The 14461-nt window shown below is 43.3% G+C and overlaps 1 protein-coding gene across 2 annotated transcripts in view; it reads left to right on the top strand.

The window, feature by feature from the left end:
* Positions 1 to 14461, top strand: part of LOC138738985 (glypican-6-like) — a 699276-nt gene that overhangs the window by 556390 nt on the left and 128425 nt on the right. For both annotated transcript variants that reach the window (XM_069890288.1, XM_069890289.1), the window contains one exon: positions 6085 to 6250. In XM_069890288.1, coding sequence (XP_069746389.1) covers positions 6085 to 6250 — 166 coding nt within the window. The remainder of the gene's footprint in view (positions 1 to 6084; positions 6251 to 14461) is intronic.

Raw genomic sequence — 14461 nt, 5'->3', positions numbered from 1 at the left:
CTTCTCCTCTTGGTAGTGGTACGGGACTAGTGGCAGTCCTTTACAGATCAAACAATTGTTTTAAGATTTGCATATACTACAAGTGGAATCTTGAATTTGAACCCTAAACCTTGGGTTTTAGACTTGTTGCATTTATTGGCCACTGAAATTTGCAGGCAGCTGGTGAATTCTAAAGAGTTTGTGTGCGTGAATGAGTGGGAATTAAATGGAAAAATGGGATTGTTTTGAGAGTTTGACATATTTATTGGATAAATACAAAAGCTACAACCCTTGACCAGACAATGCATTGCTGCATGGACTCAGTGGGTCACACAGCATCCATGGTTCAGGTTGGGACCCTTTATCAGGAGGAAAAGAGGTGATATAAAAGGTGAAAGAAGCTTGGGGGAGGGAACCTTGACTCAGCAACTCACAGAAACTCTGTGGACTCAACAGAAAAGATGGCACCTGTCTGGATTTGGAGTGTTTGTAGCTTCTTTGCTGCAGTGCAGAGGTGAAGTATACCAGCCAATCGAGTCCATTAATGTTTCATTTCACTCATCCATTCAGTTGTTGCCAAGGATTACCAATTGGCTCATTTGAAAATCAAATTTCCATTTTTCTCAGCTTCCTATTGTCAATTAATAATTGGAACACAGTAATATTTATTTGTATTTCTTCAACCACAACCTTGAAAATATATCCAGATGTTGAAATAAACTACTTCTTCCACATCTTGCAATTAAATCTATATGAGAAGCTTTCATAGAATCTCAGCAGTACCTACTTTAGATGTCTGCTTTATCTGAGACAGCAATGGGTAGCACAAAGTCATATTTGATATTTCATGATTAATTTTCACTGCAAATTAATTTTCTTGAAGCATTAAAACACATATAATGGAAATAATGGGGGCAGCACAGTTCACGTAGCAGTTACCACAGCACTGTTACAGCACCAGCAACTAGGGTTCGAATCCCGCGCTGTCTGTAAGGAGTTTATATCTTCTACCCGGGTCTGTGTGCTTTTCCCCAGAGGCTCCAGATACCTCCCACCTTCAAAATCTAAGAAGGTTGTAGGTTGGTTAGGTGTAGTAGGGAGGCATGGACTTGTGGGCTGAAAGGGCCTGTTACCGTGCTGTATATCTAATTTTTTTAAAATAAAAAAAATTAAAATATAACAGATATGTTATTTCTGGGGCTTTGCTTGCAGTAGGTGATGATCAGTTTATATTTTTGATTGCGAATCAAAACCATGCAATTTTGAACTGTGCTCCTTGCAGCTCATCAGATTGTTTCTGGAGTTGCACATGTGAATCGTTGACTAAGTGCCTGCCTTCTCTGACGTAGTTACATTCATGCAGCAGACATTTTGGTGGTCCTCTCTACATTGGACAGACAGGCAGATCACTTTGTTGATTACCTCGGCATGTGGATCTCCCAGTGGCCAACCCATATAAATTCCCCATCCCATTCCATCACTGAACATGTCTATCCATACTTTCATGTACTGCCAGACTGAGACCGCACACAAAGTGAAGAAACAACACCTCATCTTCTGACTGGGCACCTTCCATCCAGTTGACACTAATGTCAACTTCTCTGGCTTTTGTTAAACCCATTCCCCACTCTTCCCCTTCATCTTGTCCCATCCCTGTCTCTCCATTCACAGAAACATGGTAAATTCTTACCTCGTCCCTTATCATATCCAATTAACGCCTTTTGTTGGTCTGGATTCCTCCCCCAGTTAGCAGTGTCTGAATTCAGAGATCTTTCTAAGATTTCCTGCTTCTGGCTCAGGATTAAAATGTCATCAATATATCTTTGTCTCCTATGGATGTGGAAAAGACCTGGTGAGTACCTCCAACATTTTAGGGTGTTTTTACATTCATATGCACTTCACACTGTGAGTAGATCTTACAAATCAGAATCCCATCTCACTCCCATCCACTTGCAACCTGTTCTTTATTCAAACATTTTTTTAAAATATTTATAAATTTTAACCACAATGTAATTACATTACATTCAATTGTAAACTATTTTTAAAGAAATATTACATTTGGTAAATATCAACCCACCCCCACCACTTAAAAAAGAAAAGAAAAGATAGATAAAATGAGAGTGTCAAGAAAATAAAACATTTATACATAAAGTCTATTGGAGGTTACCAAGAAGTGAGGTCTTCAGAGAGTCAATCACACATGAAAACAAAAATTTTGTAAATATGGGTTCCATATTTTGAAAGGACATGATATTTATCTCGCAAATTAGGTTCTGCATGCCTAAATCTATTTCTGATTTCCATGATATTGCTATATATTTCCTAAAAACTGCTAAAGCAATTAACACAAATTCAATTATTATTCATACTTTTGATTGGGTTTGAGTAGGAGGTCAAGTCACTCACAATAACTGTACTTAATGGAGGAAGATGCATGTACACCAGCTCATTTCAATCTTATTGGATCATCTCCAATAAGAACGAACACAATCTTATGAAATCTGATAAACATCAAATAATGTGAAATAAGAACCAAAAATAAATGTGTGTATGTGGGTGTGGGTGTATGTGTATACATGTGTATATGTTTGTGTGTGTGGGTGTGGGTATAGATTTGTGTGTAGGTGTCTTTGTATGTGTGGGTGTGTGTGTGGATGTGTGACTGTGTTTATGTGGATGTGTGTGAGTGGGTGTTCGTGTATGTGTGTATATGTGAGTGTGGATGTGTGTGTGTGTCAGTGTGGTTGTAGATATAGGTGTGTGTGGATGTATGTCTCTGTGCATGTGTCTTTGTATGTCTGTGTGGGGGTGGTCGGGACAATGATACTACTGTCTGGCACACAAAGGATGAAATTTTAGGACTTGTCAGACTTGTGTGAATCATAGATGTGGTGGGATGATCTGGATCATTATAGACATTAGAATTGTCTTAGTTATCTTGGAATTACAGTTTCATCTATTGGAACTTATTAATAAAATAGAAATATATGGGTGTTTGAGAATCTGCCTTTAAGAAGACATATAAATTTGAAAACTACCCAAGGATCCCACTTTGTCATCGCTTCCTCTACTTTTTAAATAGAGTGGGAGAAATCAAGTTCAGGTTTCAAGATCAAACTTATTGTCACGTGCTCTGCGATGCACCAAGAAAGCAAGTCAACCCATATATTGTACTGTTTAGTGCTACTGGCAGCAATCTCCCGGTCTAGACAACTCTTTGGCAGAGTACTCCCGGGTCTCAGAGGTCTCCTGGGGGCCTTGCGCATGATTATGTGCAGTTTCCTGGTTCTCTTCTCCATCCCCATTTGGTAGTACCATGTGGTCACTGGTCTGGCCTGCAGGGGTTTGGGCACATAGGGGGAAAGACATTCACCCACACCCACACCATCCACACACTCCCACCAACATATGCATACCCCCCCACAGACACATCCACACATATACACACACTCTCCCACACCCACAACCATACACACTCACACCCACACCCACCTACACACCCATCCATACCCACACAGCCACACACACACAACCACACACAACCACACACACTCACATACCCATACCCACACATCCACCCACACACAAACATCCACACACACAACCACACCCACACGCACCCACACCATCCACACACACTCCCACCAACATATACATACACTACCCCCCAACAGACACACCCCCATCCACCCACAGACATGCACCACCCCCACAGACACATCCCCCACAAACTCATCTTCACCCCCTACAGACACAGCACCACACCCCACAGACAGAACCTAGCCCCACAGACCACCACCACCAAGCCCCTACAGACGTATTTTTACCCCTACAGACACATCTTCATCCCCTACCCTACCCCCACCCCACCAACAGACACACCTTCACACCCCACAGACACACACCACCCCTACAGATGCATCCCAATCCCCCACAGACACACCTCCATAGGCATCCCCTCCCCCCACAGACATACCCACCCCCCACAAACAAAGCCTGCCCCTACAGACACCCCCCACAAACAAAGCCCGCCCCTACAGACACCCCCCAGACACACCCCCACACAGACACACCTGCACCCATCCCTCACTCAGACCGCTCCCATACACAGACACACCCGCATCCATCACACACAGGCACCCGCGTAAACAAATAATCTAAAAATTAAGCAAATCAGATCTGTTAACTCCTGATGTGCTCCCAGAGGTTCTTCTCTTTGGCTTGGCTTCGCGGACGAAGATTTATGGAGGGGGTAAAAATGTCCACGTCAGCTGCAGGCTCGTTTGTGGCTGACAAGTCCGATGCGGGACAGGCAGACACGGTTGCAGTGGTTGCAGGGGAAAATTGGTTGGTTGGGGTTGGGTGTTGCGTTTTTCCTCCTTTGTCTTTTGTCAGTGAGGTGGGCTCTGCGGTCTTCTTCAAAGGAGGTTGCTGCCCGCCGAACTGTGAGGCGCCAAGATGCACGGTTTGAGGCGATATCAGCCCACTGGCGGTGGTCAATGTGGCAGGCACCAAGAGATTTCTTTAGGCAGTCCTTGTACCTCTTCTTTGGTGCACCTCTGTCACGGTGGCCAGTGGAGATCTCACCATATAACATGATCTTGGGAAGGCGACGATCCTCCATTCTGGAGACGTGACCTACCCAGCGCAGTTGGATCTTCAGCAGCGTGGATTCGATGCTGTCGGCCTCTGCCATCTCGAGTACTTCGATGTTAGGGATGAAGTCGCTCCAATGAATGTAGAGACAGATTAAATCAAGGAGGACCTGCCATCCCTCCCCCAATTAGTAGTCACTGCACACCAGCTGTATGCTACCAATAGCCTTCACCCTAATAGCACAGTCCTCTAGTGATCTCTTTGAAGCATAGAAGGATGAGAGGGGACTTGTTCGAGGTCTACAAAATAATGAAAGGCATAGATGGGTTGGACAGCCAACACCTGTTACCTAGGGTGGCAATAACTAACACTAGAGAACATGTGTATACGGTTAAGGGAGGGAAGTATAGGGGAGGGAGGCATCAGGGATTTTTTTTTTTACACAGAGTTATTGAGGCCTGGAATGCCTTGCCAGGAGTGGTGGTAGAGGCTGAATCATTAGGGGCATTTAAAAGACTATTAGAACTCACAACCTCGAGTGGATCTCAGGGAAGGTTTGAAGGGATCAGAGAATGAACTAGCCTGTGTGTGCTGGGTTTTATACAACAGTCGGACAGGACCTGCCCAGGTAGGCTCATGTGTCCTGAGGTGAGGAGGGGAACTAATTGGAAGGTATTTTTACCTGTGGGTAGGTTTGACCTTGATTTTTTTTTAATTCAGACATACAGCACAGTAACAGGCCATTTTGGCCCACGAGTCCGTGCTGGCTAAGTTACACCCAATTAACCTATATTCCAGTACGTTTTGAATGGTGGGAGGAAACCAGAGCCTCAGGAGATGGGGAGAACGTACATACTCCTTATGGGATTTAAACCCTGGTCTCGATCGTTGAGTGCTGTAAAGGCATTGCGTTAAATGCTTCACCAACCATGCCGGCCAATTGACATGGAAAAATGACTTTCAACCTGCCTGACCCTCAAGGCTGCAAGCACATGGAAATTGACCTTTGTCCTGACCAACTTCCTGTATGACCATACAGGTAACCCTCTGTGTTACAGTCATACACACAAAATACACATTATGTGTTTTCCTTGGTTTGTTGTATAAAGGTACCATAAAACAACCGACAGAATCATAGCAGTTCAAGGCAGACAAGAAACAGAGATGATTCTCCTGATAAGTGGGGAGTTCAGAAGCATGAGCCATAGTCTACTACATATGCCATTTGGAGCCAAGCTCAGGAGAGGTTTCTTCACCCTGATTCTGGTGCATGTGTTGAATTCTCAACCCCATAGGTAGTGGAGGTCAAATCATTAAATATATTCAAAAAGGGATGAAGAGGAATCTAGGAAAAGGTGAGGTAAGAGTACTGAAGTGGAGGATGAGTTGAAGGGTGGAGCAAGCCAGAATTGTTTCATCCAGCTTCTGTTTTCAACTTCCTGCAGCCAGACCATCCGCAAAACGTAAGTTCATGGTAATTAAATTAATATTCTTCTTTGAACTCAACAGGTCGTTCCAGCATTAGGGTGCATCCGTGCTCTAATGAAGATGATGTATTGTCCATATTGCCGTGGAGTCCCCAACGTGAAACCTTGCAACAACTACTGTCTTAACGTAATGAAGGGCTGCTTGGCTAATCAGGCTGATATGGACACAGAATGGAATCATTTTATTGGTAAGAAAGATATTACATTATTTTCAGTCAAACAGAATAATTGCACTGGTTATGTTATGGAAGAGCCACTGCACTTATAATAGTGCATAGCAAACATTTTCTTTGAAGAGTCGAGACCTTAAGGATAACCAGGTAGTAGACCAACAATTGCTGGAGGAATCCAAGTGGGTGCAGATGGTCAGTCAGCATTTTGGGTTTGATCCTTTATCAAGACTAATTGAAAGACAAAAAGGTGAAATACAAATATAAAGGGTGATAATGCTGGAAAAGAGTCACAGAAGCAATGGGACAGAGGTGTGAGAGACAGATATGGGTGGGGAGCAGGAAAATGTAAGTACAGGAGTTAGTAAAAAAAAAGATGGGAATACTGGAATCAGTTTAGCTCTACATGGATTTGTGGAATAGACTCGTTGGGCCGAATGGACTACTTTTCCTTTTTTTGTGAAATGGGGGTAGCGATGACTTAAAGTTGGACAAATCTGTTCATGCCTTTAGGTTTCAGGTTATCCAGGTGTGATGTGTCATTCCTCATTTACGTTTGACCGAACAGAAGTATCTTATTTAGAACCAAAGAGCATAGGTGTTCAACAAATGGGTCACTCAATTCAGTAGCATAACCATCAAAAAATCTCCACTGACAGTATATTGGTTGGCACAGTTTGCATAGTGGTTAGTGCATCATCCATACAGCACCAGGAAATGGGACCGGATCTGGATTTGAATCGCACGTTGTCTGCTCTTAGTCAGGAGTTTGTAAGTTCTCCCTGTGTCTGCATGGGTTTTCCTGGTGTCTCTGGTTTCACCCACCATTTAAAACATAAGGGGGGTGTAAGTTAATTGGGTGTAAATAGGGCGACACGGAGTTGTGGGCCGAAATGGCCTTTACTGTGCTGTATGTCTAAAACAAAATATTTAAATATCTTCAAGGGAGGGCAGGAGGGTTATGTAGGATGGACTGAGCCATGGTTACAACTCTCTGCAATTACTTGCAGATTTAGGTGGAGCAATTCCTGTATCATGCAATGATGCACCCAGATGGGACACTTTCAATGGTGCACCTATAGACATGGTGGGTCAGGACAGGACATTGGAGATGTTTACCCTCAGGAATTTAAAACAATCTACTTTTTTCCATTTCATTACTTCATGGAAAATTGCCAAATTGAACCATTTATAGATATAGGAACAAAATAAGCTCGATGTCATGGAAACTACTGGCGGAAACTCGCTAAATGTTTGGTTACTTGTTTTGTATAGGCAGTCAAGAGAGTTGCAAATATTTTGATTGACCATATGTGAATGTTTATTTCTTTTCATGGAGAGGACATAATTCTGGTTGACCTCTACCATCAAGGAGTCTGTCAAACCTCATACTTGAGAAAGTTGAGTATTCCAACAAGGAATGCACATTGAGAACAAGTCTGGGGAAGTATAATCTATTTTCCTCTAGTACTCAGACCTGACTAATTTAAACTCATGCCCTGGCTCCCTCCCATCTTATTTTCATTCTGCTCTTTATTTGCCTGAGCACCATTGCACCATCAGCTCAGCCTTGGTTTAATTTTGGAAGGCATTGGTGGTGGAGGTAAGTAGCAAGGAAGGCAAACCTCACTGGGCACATTATATTATCACCACCACTGGATCCACGCATTCAACCGCCGGCTCTAACCCACCTGGCATCCATCAAGGACTGTAATCGCGCCTCCCTTGAGACTGCAGGCTTTGCAACCCTCTACAATGGATACACATTTCAGCTCTGGAGCTCCCAACATCATGGCTGCCTACCTGAGTCCTAGCCTTGGCCATCCACTGACCTGAACACCGATGACGGTCGCCAACCTCATGGAGCTCCTCACTCCATGGCCACCTACTCAAAGCCAGGCCGCGGCCACAGACCTGACCATACTCGAGACATCACAGCTGCCCACTCACGCCTGGGCCCAGATTCCCTGTTCACCAGAGATCCTGACGCCTCAATTGTCAACTCTCGACACAACTGATACCTTCAGGAGCCTCCCATGCTGCCCCACGTTGCTCCCAACACATTCGGCTACTGGAGTCCTAATCTCACTGCTGGATCCCACTTATCCCACTCAGTACTCCGCCTCTGTCCTCTGACACCTCTCCTTTCTCCACCCCCCATCTCCCCTCTCTTCTCCCCAACCCCCAAACCCTCAGATCTCATCTCCCCTCTCTCCCTCCACCCTCTTCTCTCTCCCTCTGACCTCCCCACCCTCCCCTTCCAACCTCCTGATATTCCCCAACTCCCATCTCCCCCCTTTGATCTCCCCTACTCCCCTTCTTTTAATTTCTCCATCTCCACTGCATTTGATCCCAATTTGCATTTGGTCTTCCAGTCCAGATCTTCCAAAATGTCTGCCTTCTTCCACAGGCATGGCTTTCCCTCCACCACCATCAATTCAGTCCATCCTCCATCTCCTCCATGTTCCACTCAACTGCCCTGGCCCCCTCTAGCCCCAGACACAACAAACATAGAATCCCCCTCGTCCTCACCTACCATCCCACCAACCTCCACATCCAACACATTATTCGCCAGAATTTCCGGCACTTACTACAGGCTCATCTTTTGCACCAAACACATTTTTCCTCCTTCTCCCCTCTCTGCCTTCCATACAGACTGCTCCCTCCGTTATTTCCTCTTGCACTCATCCCTCCCCACCCAGTGCACCCCCAACACCTTCCCCTCCAGCCGCAGGAGGTGTAATACTTGCGCCCAAATAGGCCTTTCATGTGAAGCAACACTTCACTTGTATATTCGCAGGACTCCTTTACTGCATCCAGTAATCCCTTTGTGGAGTTCTATACATCAGAGAGACTGGTTGCAGATTGGGAGATCTTGTATATATTAAATTCCATCTGTCATTTTTCAGCACATTTTTCCAGCTGGTCCAGACCCCTCTGCAAGCTTTGAAAACCTTCCCCGCTGTCCATAACACCTCCAATCTTAATGTTATTTGCAAACATGCTGATCGAATTTACCACATTATCATCCAGATCATTGATATAGATGACAAACAACAATGGTCCTAGCACAGATCCATGAGGGGTATCATTCGTCACAGATCTTTCACTAACATTCATTGGATTCTCTTGAAATTCCAATGTCAAATCCAGTTTACCACCTCACCATGAAGACCTCTTAATATGTATAGGTTCCATGGCCTAATGGTTTGTTTTCCATACTTCCCTCGATTCTGTGTGAGTTTCCTGAGTAAGTACTGATGCAAAAAAAACATTTAAGATATCTCCAATTCACCTTTGAAGGTCTTCCTCTGATTTTCTCACTTCCTCAAAATTGGCCTTTCTACAGTTTAGAATCTCAACCCAAGAATCTCACCCTTCTCCATAATTAACTTGAAACTAATGGCATTATGATCACTAGATCCAAAATGTTCGCCTACACATACTTCTGTCACCTGTCCTGTCTCGTTCCTCAATAGAAGATCCACTATATATTGGTACCTCTATATATTGATTTAGAAAACTTTTCTGAACACATTTGACAAACTCCAAGCCATCCAGCCCTTTTGCAGTCCGGGAGTCCCAGTCAATATGTGGAAGTTACAATCTCCTATGATGGCAACTTTATGTTTCCTGCAGCTGTCTGAAACCCTCTACAGATTTGTTCCTCCAATTCTCGCTGATTATTGGGCAATCTATAATACAATCCTATGAGTGTGGTCATATCCTTCCTGTTCCTCAGTTTCACCCATATAGCCTCAGTAGACGAGCCCTCTGGTTTCCTGCCTGAGCACAGCTGTGATATTTTCCCTGACATGCAATGCCACTCCTCCCCCTTTCATCCCCCATTCTATCGCATCTGAAACAATAGAACTGTGGAATATTGAGCTGCTGGTTCTCAGATATATTCTGAGCCATGGTAGCAAACTTATCACATAGCTTCTCCACCAACTTTGCGACCTGTATTGACATTTTCATAGGAATATGTACTTTAATATTAAGGTTCTGTTGTTCAAAAATATTCTATAGCACCCCACCATTCAATGTATGGATTCTACCCATATTTGATATTAAATTTAATTTTAAAAATTTTAATTTAGATATGCAGCCAGGTTATGGGCCCTTCCAACCCATGAGTCTGCAGCACCCAAATGCACCCAATTAATCTACCAATTCTCTACATCTTTAGAATGATGGAGGAAGCCGGAGTACTGAGGGAAACCCACACAGACACGAGGTGAATGAACAAATTCCTTACAAACAGTGCCAGATTTGTACCCAGGTCGCTATAACTAAAATAGCATTGCTCTAACCACTATGCTACTTCTGCCAAAATGAATCACCTTCTTGAAATGTATCACCTAACACTTATCAGAATAAATTCTAGCTGCCAATGTTTTATCTGGTCTAAATCATTCTTTGACCTCAGGGAACCTTTCTTGCTATCCACAACACGACCAATGTTTGTGTTATTCACATTCTTACCCATCACATCTGCTACATTTCCATCAAAATAGTTAGTCTGTATCACAAAAAAACAAGTATCATGGTACTGATCCCAATAGGATCCCAATAGGATCCCTCTGCTTCCTATCACCAAGTCATTTTTGGATCCACTCAGCCAACTCATTGTGAATTTCATGTGATTTAACATTCTGGGCCACACTTCCATTCAAAACTGTGGCAAAAAATCAGGTACAGTTTGTGTAAAAAATAGTTCTGTAGGAAGAGAGAGAACATTTGTTGCTTAATCCAGCGGCAGGTGGGGAGAGAGACATGTGAGAGAAACGTTTAAAGGAGCAACACACTTGGTGATCTACAGCCATCTTATGAACATGGTGCTGGAGTGACTTTGTGGGAAATGGACAATTCTGCTGATTCTCCTTGTCAGAGAATTATTGAGCCACCTTGACCACTGTAATGGTCATTTTGATTGACCCATATCTAGGTAAAGGAAGCAGAATAGTGATTCATTGGATCGTGGCCATTGTGATGGTCATTTTGTCTGACCTGTGCTTGGTTTTGGAAGACTCGTGGAAGTCACACGTTTCATTTTCCCTATGCCAGGTAAAGGGGAGTTGTGAACACCATTTGCATGAATGGACATATCTCTGGAAGCAAGTCAACAAGAATTCATGAGTTTTCAGCAGTCTAGTCACTCAGACTCTTCCACCTCCTTCATGATTACTTCTGTGCATCAGTTTAAGAGTCAACGTTTCAACACAGGATATCTTAGTTTGGACTGTGGTGTTCTATGGGTATATTAAGAACAAAAGGATAGTAAGGGACAAATGTAGTCCCCTTGGAGTATGGAGCCAAAAGAGATGGGGGGAGATCTTAGGAATTGGTATGCTATGGTAAAGTTGTACAAAACAGTAGTGAGGCCAAATTTGGAGTATTGTATGCAGTTTTGGTCACCTATCTACAGGAAAGATATCAATGTTTGAAAGAGTGCAGGGATGATTTACAGGGATGTTGCTGGGAGTTCATGAACTGGGTTATAGAGAAAGGTTAAACAGGCTAAGACTATATTCCCTGGAGTGTATAGAAGAATGAGGGGAGATTTGATAGAGGTATATAAATTTATGAGAGGTATAGATAGAGTAAATGCAAGGAGGCATTTTTTTTCCACTGAAGGCAGGTGAGATACAAACCAGAGGACATGGGCTAAGAGTGAAAGAGGAATGTTTAGGGGAAACATTCAGGGGAATTTCATCACACAGAGATTGGCGGGAGATGGAACGAGCTGCCAGCTGAAGTGGTGACTGTGGGGTAAATTTTAACATTTAAGAAAAATTTGGACAGGTGCATGGATGGCAAAGGCATGGCGGGCTATGGCCTGGAATAGTTTGGCACAAACTAGAAGGGCTGAAGAGCCTATTTTCGATGCTGTAATGTTCCGTGGTTGAACTTATAAGATAAGTCATTGAACTTATCTGTGCTCTTTCCCTTAATGGCCAAATGTTACTAGTTATAGAAACTGGCACATATGGACTCATTCTTTCAAATTGGCTCATTAAAAAAAAATAAAAATGATTTTGAAATATGGAAGGATGCTGTGCACTTTATGACCTAAGGTAGATATTCTACTAGAACACATTGCATATGTGTTGAAATATTCATAGAGCCATTAAACACTACAGCACAGAATCAGGTCCTTCGTCTATCTAGTCTGTGTTGAATAATTATTCTACCAATTCCTACTGATCTGCACCATGTCCATAGCCTTCCATACCCCTCTCATCCTTGTAGCTATGCAATTTTTTCTTAAATGACAAAACTGAGCCCATTTCAGCTGGCAGCTGGATCCATATTTGCACCATATTCTGTGTGAAGTTCCCTCAAATATTTATTTTAAACATTTTAACTTTCACCTTGAATCTGTGTCCTCTCTTTCTTGTTTTAGCCAATTTCAGTGGGAAATGCTTGCTTGCATTTACTCTATCTACATCCCTCCCAATTTCTCTCAAATCTCTCCTCATTTTCAAACGCTCCAGGGAATAAAGTGCTAACCTCTTTATCCTTGTAACTGAGATCCCCAAGTCCCGGCAATATCCTTGTAAATCTTCTCTGCACTCTTTCAATGTAGTACCACAAAGTTGTTAAAGACATAAATACATATTGCTGAATACAAGCTAATCAATGCAATCTAGGTACAGAATGATACGTACTGAATATTCAAGTATAGGAAGAATTGAATAAACGAAGGTTACCACACAAAGTGATGGATGACACTCACTGTTGTATGGGAAATCATTGATAATGAACAATGCCCTTCTCCAGTGACATTTAATGTGTTAATTGAATGAGCAGGACCAAGATCTTCAACCAGCTCAACCAGTCCAATTCATGTGAGGAATTAATTCTGGATAAGGAAAGCCAATTTCACTGAATGTCATGGAACCAACAGAATGTTTCACCTAGTGCATCATCACAATGGCTGAGCAACAACACCGACACAAAGAAAATGCATGCACCCCCACCTACCCCAACATGGTAAACAATTATTTCCCTGCAACTGCAGTGGTGAAAGCAAGATTATTGGTGTATTTAAGCTAGAATAGTATTTTTAAGTGACTGGACTCGCTTAGTTACTAATTGGAATTATACCTTTAAAGCCTTTATGCCACAGATACATAAATATATATATATATATATATATATATAGGGACTGTATCAGATAAGGCCATGGATGAGAATCTTGAAGCAGGATGATGGAAATATTTTTCTCAAAACTTATTGACAAGAAGGCAAAAACAATGTCAAGTTGCTGGAAGAACTCATTGGGGGATGGGGGAAATGGTCAAAGTTTCAGGTCAGAACCTTTCATCAATTCTTCATCCTCAACATTCACTGGAGCGACTTCATCCCTAACATCGAAGTACTCGAGATGACAGAGGCCGACAGCATCGAATCCATGCTGCTGAAGATCCAACTGCTCTGGGTAGGTCACGTCTCCAAAATGGAGGACCATCGCCTTCCCAAGATCATGTTATATGGCGAGCTCTCCACTGGCCACCGCGACAGAGGTGCACCAATGAAGAGGTACAAGGACTGCCGAAAGAAATCTCTTGGTGCCTGCCACATTGACCACCGCCAGTGGGCTGACATCGCCTCAAACCTTGCATCTTGGCACCTCACAATTCGGCGGGCAGCAACCTCCTTTGAAGAGACCGCAGAGCCCACCTCACTGACAAAAGACAAAGGAGGAAAAATGCAACACCAACCCCAACCAACCAATTTTCCCTTGCAACCGCTGCAACCATGTCTGCCTCTCCTGCATTGGACTTGTCAGCCACAAACGAGCCTGCAGCTGATGTGGACAATATCCCTCCATAAATCTTCGTCCGCGAAGCCAAGCCAAAGAAGAAGAAGAAGAAGTTCACTTCTGATATGTCGGCCATTCTTTCTCTCTCACTGACATTGCTCGACCCAGCAGATTGAGTTTTGCTCCATATTTCAGCATCTGGAGTATCTTGTGGGTCCCAAGGTAGGGACTTGCAGGTTTGTACATTGTACTGGATGCAGATCAGGATGAGAATCTGAAAGAGCCAGAGAGCAGGTCAGCAGATCACAGCACTCCATGGAAAAGGCCATGAAGTTATTTTCAGCCTGTTCATGTGGACTTGTAGAAAATGCAGACAACCTCATAATGTTGGTGCAAAGCCATTCGAACTGGGGTTTATGCCCCACAACCAAGCTCACACAGGAGATGCAGTGTCACAGTTT

Source organism: Narcine bancroftii, chromosome 7, assembly GCF_036971445.1.
Source record: "Narcine bancroftii isolate sNarBan1 chromosome 7, sNarBan1.hap1, whole genome shotgun sequence".
NCBI lineage: Eukaryota > Metazoa > Chordata > Chondrichthyes > Torpediniformes > Narcinidae > Narcine > Narcine bancroftii.
This window is presented reverse-complemented; position numbering and strand designations above follow the sequence as displayed.